The following is an 11,700-nucleotide window of genomic DNA, read 5'->3' on the forward strand; positions in this document are numbered from 1 at the left end:
CAATCTTTTAATCATCCCCATATAGGTGTTGTGTGTTGTGTGCAGCATACAGTGAGTGGACAAAACAGGAACGCCTTCCTAATGTTGAGGAAGGGCATGGACTACAAGGTGTCGAAAGCGTTCCACAGGGATGCATGTTGACACCAATGCTTCCCACAGTTGTGTCAAGTTGGTTGGATGTCCTTTGAGTGGTGGACCATTCTTGATTCACACAGGAAACTGTTGAGTGTGAAAAACCCAGCAGCGTTGCAGTTCTTGACACACTCAAACCGGTGTGCCTGGCACCTACTACCATACCCCGTTCAAAGGCACTTAAGTATTTTGTCTTGCCCATTCACCCTCTGAATGGCAAACATACACAATCCATGTCTCAATTGTCTCAAGGCTTAAAAATTCTTCTTTAACCTGTCTCCTCCCCTTCATCTACACTGATTGAAGAGGATTTAACAGGTGACATCAATAAGGGATCATAGCTTTCACCTGGATTCACCTGGTCTGTCTATGTCATGGTGGATTCACCTGGTCTGTCTATGTCTTGGTGGATTAAACCTGGTCTGTCTATGTCATGGTGGATTCACCTGGTCTGTCTATGTCATGGTGGATTCACCTGGTCTGTCTATGTCATGGTGGATTCACCTGGTCTGTCTATGTCTTGGTGGATTCACCTGGTCTGTCTATGTCATGGTGGATTCACCTGGTCTGTCTATGTCTTGGTGGATTCACCTGGTCTGTCTATGTCATGGTGGATTCACCTGGTCTGTCTATGTCTTGGTGGATTCACCTGGTCTGTCTATGTCATGGTGGATTCACCTGGTCTGTCTATGTCTTGGTGGATTCACCTGGTCTGTCTATGTCATGGTGGATTCACCTGGTCTGTCTATGTCATGGTGGATTCACCTGGTCTGTCTATGTCTTGGTGGATTCACCTGGTCTGTCTATGTCATGGTGGATTCACCTGGTCTGTCTATGTCATGGTGGATTCACCTGGTCTGTCTATGTCTTGGTGGATTCACCTGGTCTGTCTATGTCATGGTGGATTCACCTGGTCTGTCTATGTCATGGTGGATTCACCTGGTCTGTCTATGTCTTGGTGGATTCACCTGGTCTGTCTATGTCATGGTGGATTCACCTGGTCTGTCTATGTCTTGGTGGATTCACCTGGTCTGTCTATGTCATGGTGGATTCACCTGGTCTGTCTATGTCATGGTGGATTCACCTGGTCTGTCTATGTCATGGTGGATTCACCTGGTCTGTCTATGTCTTGGTGGATTCACCTGGTCTGTCTATGTCATGGTGGATTCACCTGGTCTGTCTATGTCATGGTGGATTCACCTGGTCTGTCTATGTCTTGGTGGATTCACCTGGTCTGTCTATGTCATGGTGGATTCACCTGGTCTGTCTATGTCATGGTGGATTCACCTGGTCTGTCTATGTCTTGGTGGATTCACCTGGTCTGTCTATGTCATGGTGGATTCACCTGGTCTGTCTATGTCATGGTGGATTCACCTGGTCAGTCTTTCATGGTGGATTCCCTGTGGTCAGTCTTTCATGGTGGATTCCCCTGGTCAGTCTTTCATGGTGGATTCCCCTGGTCAGTCTTTCATGGTGGATTCCCCTGGTCAGTCTTTCATGGTGGATTCCCCTGGTCAGTCTTTCATGGTGGATTCCCCTGGTCAGTCTTTCATGGTGGATTCCCCTGGTCAGTCTTTCATGGTGGATTCCCCTGGTCAGTCTTTCATGGTGGATTCCCTGTGGTCAGTCTTTCATGGTGGATTCCCCTGGTCAGTCTTTCATGGTGGATTCCCCTGGTCAGTCTTTCATGGTGGATTCCCCTGGTCAGTCTTTCATGGTGTTCTCAGTGTATGTTACCTAGATATGTAACCAGTGATCCTCTAGACTTTCATTTTCAGTTTGTTGTCTGCAGCCAACAGGTCTTCACATTTCAATATTACTGCTCTGGATGCCTGCCGAAGGAGTGGTGAGACAGGGAGATGAGGGAGTGAGGGAAGGAGAGAAGAGAAGAGAAGGAATTAGAGAGAGAGATGAAGTGTGGGAGAGGAGAAAGACAGGATGAGTACTATAGAAAAGGGTGGAGAGGACACTACATGAAAGACATTACTAGTCTAGAGTGGTGTCTAGAGTGGTGTCTAGAGTGGTGTCTAGAGTGGTGTCTAGAGTAGTGTCTAGAGTGGTGTCTAGAGTGGTGTCTAGAGTGGTGTCTAGAGTAGTGTCTAGAGTAGTGTCTAGAGTAGTGTCTATAGTGGTGTCTATAGTGGTGTCTAGAGTGGTGTCTATAGTGGTGTCTATAGTGGTGTCTAGAGTGGTGTCTATAGTGGTGTCTAGAGTGGTGTCTATAGTGGTGTCTAGAGTGGTGTCTATAGTGGTGTCTAGAGTGGTGTCTAGAGTAATGTCTAGAGTTGTGTCTAGAGATGCCTGGTCACTAGAAATAGACTTTGATTTCCAACGTTTGAGAACGTCGATATACTGTTTGTCTTCCTCAGCACTTTGCCCAGCACTGGGCGCGAAGTTATGATGCTCAGAGCCAGAGTACGCTGCTTAGACCACTGCAGTTCCTCAAACCATAGCCCTAACCTTAACCACGCAGAATTAACCCTGTAACCACGCAGAATTAACCCTGTAACCACATGGAAAAATTACCCTGTAACCCAGCAGAATTAACCCTGTAACCACGTGGTACTAAAGCATCAACAATATATACTCTAATCCATAATATGTCGAATTTCGAAGGGAAACTATGAGGTATTGTTTGTCTACAGTGGTGTAGTGAGAGAGGTAATGCAATAGTTTATGTTCTCAGTTGGATTTACCTGCAATGGCAGAGTAATCTGATATGATCTGTGATGGCAGGGTAATCTGATATGATCTGGGATGGCAGGATAATCTGATATGATCTGAGATGGCAGAGTAATCTGATATGATCTGGGATGGCAGGGTAATCTGATATGAGCTGGGATGGCAAAGTAATCTGATATGATCTGGGATGACGGAGTAATCTGATATGATCTGAGATGGCAAAGTAATCTGATATGATCTGGGATGGCAAAGTAATCTGATATGATCTGGGATGTCAGAGTAATCTGATATAGTAATCTGGTAGAGAGAGAAAGTATGTATTTGTGTCCAGTATCAAACTCCAAGGAACCAGATGCCTCGTCAGCTCTCGGCACCTGCTGTGCTTCCTACCTCCTATGTCTCCTCAACCCTCAACAGCACACACTGAGTGTATGTACTGTGTGTGTGTGTGTGTGTGTTTGTGTGTGTGTGTGTTTGTGTTTGTTTGTGTTTGTGTGTGTGCATTTGTGTGTGCTTCGATTTGAGTGTGTGTGTGTGTGTGACTGTGTGTATATGCTCAGGACTGCATCTGTGAGCAGACAGACAGACAGACAGACAGACAGACAGACAGACAGACAGACAGACAGACAGACAGACAGATAGATAGATAGATAGATAGATAGATAGATAGATAGATAGATAGATAGATGGATGGATGAGCTTTTCTTCACTCTGTGGGGTTTTGGTTGGCCGTCACTTCCCAGCCTAGTTAATTCAATTAATTATTGTTAGTCGTTGGGACTTTACAGGCGCTCTCTTGGCATCCACTCTTGAACAGGTGGGCCGTCACTCTCTTGTTGTCGTTGCATACACACACACCGCCCTAAATTGAAAACGGAATCTGAAATGACTTCATCGCTGCCGGGCCTTTAAGTCATTAATTAAAACCCATTGTTGGAATAAAGGAAATTGACCTTCCCAGAAACCAGGCTTGTCTGATGAGTCTAGTAGAAACACTGAAATTAAGCCCCCTGCAACTTTCTCTCTCAATTAACCAATCATTTAATTGAAAAACTTCTTATTTCTTTGTGTCGTTGTTGTGTAATTGGCTTGGACAGCTGTCATATTATAATATATATTACATATCTACACATATAATATTTGGTTTCATCCCAATTGTCCCACGGTAAAGGCACTGTATTGTATATGTAATGTTTTTCTATTGTATTTTGAAATCCTAGCTGGTCATTTGTCATACATTTTCCTATTTTCTGTCTTGTATGCCATTGAGTGAAACTGAAATCACATCTTTTCAACCAGTTTTGCTCACTGGGATCATCCTATTTGTCCCATGGTAGTCATTCTATTGTATATTGAATGGTTATTTTATTGTATTTGAACTTCTTTACTGTATCTCTCTCTCTCGCTCTCCCTCTCCCTCCCTCTCTCTCTCTCTCTCTCTCTCTCTCTACCTCTCTCTCTCTCTCTCTCTCCCTCTCCCTCCCTCTACCTCTCTCTCTCTCTCTCTCTATCTCTCTCTCTCTTCCTCCCTCTCCCTCTCTCTCTCTCTCTCTCTCTCACTCTCTCGCTCTCGCTCTCGCTCTCGCTCTCGCTCTCGTCTCTCTCTCTCTCTCTCTCTCTCTCTCTCTCTCTCTCTCTCAGAGAGTTTAGACACGAGCAAGGAGAATTCCCACTTCCCGCCCAACAGCAGTTCAGTGGCAGCAGCCATCTTAGTGCCGTTCATAGCCATGATCATCGCAGGCTTCGCTCTATACCTCTACAAACACAGGTACGATATGATACTATATACTAACCCTCTATACCTCTACAAACACAGGTACCATATGATACTATATGCTCACCCTTTATAGCCATGATTTTCACAGGCTTCGCTCTATACCTCTACAAATACATACATATTTTGAAAGAAGATGTACATGGGAACCATAAGGCTCTACCAAGGTTTTCCAGCACACAGCTTTGACCTACTACAGTAGCTATATTGGTATTGTACTTCAAACAACATGTCAGCAGGTTGCTTAGGATTCAAACCTTCTCAAACAGCCTCAGCATCAATCAAAGAATCAGCCAGTACTGTGCTGTATCTACAGTATACCACAGCAATAATAACATCACCTTAATTCACCACTGCATTATAACTCCATCATTCATCTTTCTGCCCAGTAGATAGATAATAGTCTTATTTTTGTGTTCCACTATCTCATATTCTCTCCCTCCCTCTCCCTCTCCCTCTCTCTCTCTCGCTCCTTCTCTCTCACCCTCTCTCTCTCTCTCTCTCTCTCTCTCTCTCTCTCTCTCTCTCTCTCCCTCTCTCTCTCTCTCCCTCTCTCTCAACCTCTCTCTCACCCTCTCTCTCTCTCTCTCTCCCTCTCTCTCACCCTCTCTCTCTCTCTCTCTCTCTCTCTCTCTCTCTCTCTCTCTCTCTCTCTCTCTCTCTCTCTCTCTCTCTCTCTCTCGCGCGCTCTCGCTCTCCCTCTTCCCCCCCCCCTCTCTCTCTCTCCTTCTCTCCCTCTCTCTCAGGAGAAGACCTAAGGTACCGTTTAACGGCTATGCAGGCCACGAGAACACCAACGGTCGAGCTACGTTTGAGAACCCCATGTACGACCGCAACATCCAGCCCACTGACATCATGGCCAACGAGACAGAGTTTACGGTCAGCACAGTGTGCACGGCGGTATAGCCACTGCTACCTCCAGAGGTGAGTGTGTGTGTGACTATATTGACACAGCACATTGTGCCCGGTGTGAGATTGCAACAACTTAACATTTATCCTTTAAAAAGACCATGTAGTTGATTTAATATTGAATCAGCTCCGTACCTAGAGACCAACCTTGTGTGCAGGCGGTCGTTCCAGCGCAGCACTGACACATCTGACTCATTCCTAGTAACGGAGTCATTGTTTTCCTCTGAAATAGTCTCTGTTCGTACTAAACTGAGCCATATGACAGATGTAGGCCTACAGAATGTACATAAATATATACAGTTGAAGTCGGAAGTTTACATACACTTAGGTTGGAGTCATTAATACTCGTTTTTTAACCACTCCACAAATGTCTTGTTAACAAACTATAGTTTTGGCAAGTCAGTTAGGACATCTACTTTGTGCATGACACAAGTAATTTTTCCAACAATTGTTTACAGACAGATTATTTCACTTATAATTCACTGTATCACAATTCCAGTGGGTCAGAAGTTTACATACACTAAGTTGACTGTGCCTTTAAACAGCTTGGAAAATTCCAAGAAATGATGTCATGGCTTTAGAAGCTTCTGATTGGCTAATTGACATCATTTGAGTAAATTGGAGGTGTACCTGTGGATGCATTTCAAGGCCTACCTTCAAACGCAGTGCCTCTTTGCTTGACATCATGGGAAAATCTAAAGAAATCAGCCAAGACCTCAAAAAAAATGTGTACACCTCCACAAGTCTGTTTCATCCTTGGGAGCAATTTCCAAACGCCTGAAGGTACCATGTTCATCTGTACAAACAATAGTACGCAAGTATAAACACCATGGGACCACGCAGCCGTCATACCGCTCAGGAAGGAGACGCGTTCTGTCTCCTAGAGATGAACGTACTTTGGTGCGAAAAGTGCAAATCAATCCCAGAACAACAGCAAAGGACCTCGTGAAGATGCTGGAGGAAAAAGGTACAAAATTATCTATATCCACAGTAAAACAAGTCATATATCGACATAACCTGAAAGGCCGCTCAGCAAGGAAGAAGCCAGTGCTCCAAAACCGCCATAAAAAAGTCAGACTACGGTTTGCAACTGCACATGGGGACAAAGATCGTACTTTTTGGAGAAATGTCCTCTGGTCTGATGAAACAAATATAGAACTGTTTGGCCATAATGACCATCGTTATGTTTGGAGGAAAAAGGTGGTTGCTTGCAATCCGAAGAACACCATCCCAACCGTGAAGCACGGGGGTGGCAGCATCATGCTGTGGGGGTGCTTTGCTGCAGGAGGGACTGGTGCACTTCACAAAATAGATGGCATCATGAGGAAGGAAAATTATGTGGATATATTGAAGCAACATCTCAAGACATCAGTCAGGAAGTTAAAGCTTGGTCGCAAATGGGTCTTCCAAATGGACAATGACCCCAAGCATACTTCCAAAGTTGTGCCAAAATGGCTTACGGACAACAAAGTCAAGGTATTGGAGTGGCCATCACAAAGCCCTGACCTCAATCGTATAGAACATGTGTGGGCAGAACTGAAAAAGCTTGTGCGAGCAAGGAGGCCTACAAACCTGACTCAGTTACACCAGTTCTGTCAGGAGGAATGGGCCAAAATTGACCCAACTTATTGTGGGAAGCTTGTGGAAGGCTTCTCAAAACGTTAGCCCAAGTTAAACAATTTAAAGGCAATGCTACCAAATACTAATTGAGTGTATGTAAACTCCTGACCCGCTGGGAATGTGATGAAATACATAAAAGCTGAGATAAATCATTCTCTCTACTATTATTCTGACATTTCACATTCTTAAAATAAAGTGGTGATCCTAACTGACCTAAGACAGGGAATTTTTACTAGGATTAAATGTCAGGAATATTGAAAAACTGAGTTTAAATGTATTTGGCTAAGATGTATGTAAACGTCCGACTTCAACTGTATATCCACAAGTGGAGACTATCCTAATAGGATGCTACAGCATACAGTACAGAATATACAATATCTTCAGTTGTCCTTGGGTCCCGGCCGTTTCTGGCTTTATTTGGCATCCTTTTGCTGCACGCAAATAAAATAAAAATATATTTAAACGTGTTCTGTCTTTATCGCCCCAACTGTTCTCTGTGTCCCAAATGGCACCCTATTCCCTATATAGTGCACTACTTTAGACCAGAGAATGGCACCCTATTCCCTATATAGTGCACTACTTTAGACCAGAGAATGGCACCCTATTCCCTATATAGTGCACTACTTTAGACCAGAGAATGGCACCCTATTCCCTATATAGTGCACTACTTTAGACCAGAGAATGGCACCCTATTCCCTATATAGTGCACTACTTTAGACCAGAGAATGGCACCCTATTCCCTATATAGTGCACTACTTTAGACCAGAGAATGGCACCCTATTCCCTATATAGTGCACTACTTTAGACCAGAGAATGGCACCCTATTCCCTATATAGTGCACTACTTTAGACCAGAGAATGGCACCCTATTCCCTATATAGTGCACTACTTTAGACCAGAGAATGGAACCCTATTCCCTATATAGTGCACTACTTTAGACCAGAGCGCTATGGGAATAACCATTTGGGACCCCGACACTGCCGAGGCAATGAGACAAAGGCAGTCAGAATCCAACTAACTATTTTATAAAGGGTCTGCCAAGAGTCGTGTGTGACTGGATGTCTGCTGTGTGTCCTCCTATCTGGATCTTTCCTCTTAATGTAATACTGGATGTCTGCTGTGTGTCCTCCTATCTGGATCTTTCCTCTTAATGTAATACTGGATGTCTGCTGTGTGTCCTCCTATCTGGATCTTTCCTCTTAATGTAATACTGGATGTCTGCTGTGTGTCCTCCTATCTGGATCTTTCCTCTTAATGTAATACTGGATGTCTGCTGTGTGTCCTCCTATCTGGATCTTTCCTCTTAATGTAATACTGGATGTCTGCTGTGTGTCCTCCTATCTGGATCTTTCCTCTTAATGTAATACTGGATGTCTGCTGTGTGTCCTCCTATCTGGATCTTTCCTCTTAATGTAATACTGGATGTCTGCTGTGTGTCCTCCTATCTGGATCTTTCCTCTTAATGTAATACTTTCATAGAGGTTTTTATTCACACCCAAAGTTCAATGGTAAAGTCCCTGATTTATTCTGTTTCAAGGTTTAGAAATGCAAGCAGAGCAACATCTGTGTCAAGAGTCTCTAACAATGTTCATCCTGTCTTTTCTCTTCACATATAATATCATCACCACTTTCTCACTCATCCTCCTATTCTATATATCCCTCTAACCCCCCTCTATATATCCCTCTAACCCCCCTCTATATATCCCTCTAACCCCCCTCTATATATCCCTCTAACCCCCTCTATATATCCCTCTAACCCCCCTCTATATATCCCTCTAACCCTCCTCTATATATCCCTCTAACCCCCCTCTATATATCCCTCTAACCCTCCTCTATATATCCCTCTAACCCCCCTCTATATATCCCTCTAACCCCCCTCTATATATCCCTCTAACCCCCCTCTATATATCCCTCTAACCCCCCTCTATATATCCCTCTAACCCCCCTCTATATATCCCTCTAACCCCCTCTATATATCCCTCTAACCCCCCTCTATATATCCCTCTAACCCCCCTCTATATCCCTCTAACCCCCCTCTATATATCCCTCTAACCCCCCTCTATATATCCCTCTAACCCCCCCTCTATATATCCCTCTAACCCCCCTCTATATATCCCTCTAACCCTCCTCTATATATCCCTCTAACCCCCCTCTATATATCCCTCTAACCCCCCTCTATATATCCCTCTAACCCCCCTCTATATATCCCTCTAACCCTCCTCTATATATCCCTCTAACCTCCCTCTATATATCCCTCTAACCCCCTCTATATATCCCTCTAACCCCCCTCTATATATCCCTCTAACCCCCCTCTATATATCCCTCTAACCCCCCTCTATATATCCCTCTAACCTCCCTCTATATATCCCTCTAACCCCCCTCTATATATCCCTCTAACCCCCTCTATATATCCCTCTAACCCTCCTCTATATATCCCTCTAACCCCCCTCTATATATCCCTCTAACCCCCTCTATATATCCCTCTAACCCCCCTCTATATATCCCTCTAACCCCCCTCTATATATCCCTCTAACCCCCCTCTATATATCCCTCTAACCCCCCTCTATATATCCCTCTAACCCCCCTCTATATATCCCTCTAACCCCCCCTCTATATATCCCTCTAACCCCCCTCTATATATCCCTCTAACCCTCCTCTATATATCCCTCTAACCCCCCTCTATATATCCCTCTAACCCCCCTCTATATATCCCTCTAACCCCCCTCTATATATCCCTCTAACCCTCCTCTATATATCCCTCTAACCCCCCTCTATATATCCCTCTAACCCCCCCTCTATATATCCCTCTAACCCCCCTCTATATATCCCTCTAACCCCCCTCTATATATCCCTCTAACCCTCCTCTATATATCCCTCTAACCCCCCTCTATATATCCCTCTAACCCTCCTCTATATATCCCTCTAACCCCTCTCTATATATCCCTCTAACCCCCCTCTATATATCCCTCTAACCCCCTCTATATATCCCTCTAACCCCCCTCTATATATCCCTCTAACCCTCCTCTATATATCCCTCTAACCCTCCTCTATATATCCCTCTAACCCCCCTCTTATATCCCTCTAACCCTCCTCTATATATCCCTCTAACCCCCCTCTATATATCCCTCTAACCCCCCTCTATATATCCCTCTAACCCCCCCTCTATATATCCCTCTAACCCCCCTCTATATATCCCTCTAACCCCCCTCTATATATCCCTCTAACCCCCCTCTATATATCCCTCTAACCCTCCTCTATATATCCCTCTAACCCCCCTCTATATATCCCTCTAACCCCCCTCTATATATCCCTCTAACCCCCCTCTATATATCCCTCTAACCCCCCTCTATATATCCCTCTAACCCCCCTCTATATATCCCTCTAACCCCCCTCTATATATCCCTCTAACCCCCCTCTATATATCCCTCTAACCCTCCTCTATATATCCCTCTAACCCCCTCTATATATCCCTCTAACCCCCCCTCTATATATCCCTCTAACCCCCCTCTATATATCCCTCTAACCCCCCTCTATATATCCCTCTAACCCTCCTCTATATATCCCTCTAACCCCCCTCTATATATCCCTCTAACCCCCCTCTATATATCCCTCTAACCCCCCTCTATATATCCCTCTAACCCCCCTCTATATATCCCTCTAACCCCCCTCTATATATCCCTCTAACCCCCCTCTATATATCCCTCTAACCCTCCTCTATATATCCCTCTAACCCCCCTCTATATATCCCTCTAACCCCCCTCTATATATCCCTGTAACCCCCCTCTATATATCCCTCTAACCCTCCTCTATATATCCCTCTAACCCTCCTCTATATATCCCTCTAACCCCCCTCTATATATCCCTCTAACCCCCCTCTATATATCCCTCTAACCTCCTGCCATGCCTCCCATCACCCTCCTTGCAGGCAGAGGAAGCGGAAGGCAAGAGACCCACCCATGCCTGAGCCCCCCTTACAAGACAGACCACACCCTCATCTAACTGGGCAGAGGGAAAGGGGATGCTTTTATACTGACCACAATACATTTAAGAGACATACTTCCAGATGGTGAACTCACATAAAAGAGAAGAACATGACGTTAAGAAAACAGACAACAGAACACATTGACGATGATACCAGCAGATTGGGTGTCTTTACGTGGTCTCCTTGCAACTTTCATTCTCTGAGGAATATGTACTATTGTCTGCCTGAGCTGTAGCAGCAAGGTGAAACTCTGCTGTGGCGATGATCCCAGATGATCTCAATGTATTTTTCACCAAAAACCCAAAGGGAATTTTAAGCTCAACATTCAGCAGAGATATTGACCTGTAGCAGCTGATACACAGGTGGCTTGGAGAGGAGAAGAGAGGAGAGGAGAGGAGAGGAGAGGAGAGGAGAGGAGAGGAGAGGAGAGGAGAGGAGAGGAGAGGAGAGGAGAGGAGAGGAGAGGAGAGGAGAGGAGAGGAGAGGAGAGGAGAGGAGAGGAGTATGTGCAAGCAGCGCGCTGTGTAGCGAGCAAAACCTGGCATGGACTTATTTCTAACTGGATCTAACTGGAACTAACTGGATCTAACTGGATCTAACTG

General features: G+C 44.9%; 1 protein-coding gene across 1 annotated transcript in view; it reads left to right on the forward strand.

Moving 5' to 3' along the window:
- The window catches only part of csmd2 (CUB and Sushi multiple domains 2), a 421,278-nt gene extending 409,791 nt beyond the window's left edge, over nt 1-11,487 (forward strand). Inside the window, exons 65-67 of the mRNA XM_045225492.1 lie at nt 4,449-4,582; nt 5,335-5,512; nt 11,042-11,487. Coding sequence (XP_045081427.1) covers nt 4,449-4,582; nt 5,335-5,494 — 294 coding nt within the window. The 3' untranslated portion in view covers nt 5,495-5,512; nt 11,042-11,487. The remainder of the gene's footprint in view (nt 1-4,448; nt 4,583-5,334; nt 5,513-11,041) is intronic.
- The last annotated feature ends 213 nt before the right edge of the window (nt 11,488-11,700 follow it).

The sequence above is a fragment of the Coregonus clupeaformis genome, chromosome 16 (genome assembly GCF_020615455.1).
Source record: "Coregonus clupeaformis isolate EN_2021a chromosome 16, ASM2061545v1, whole genome shotgun sequence".
Classification (NCBI taxonomy): Eukaryota; Metazoa; Chordata; class Actinopteri; order Salmoniformes; family Salmonidae; genus Coregonus; species Coregonus clupeaformis.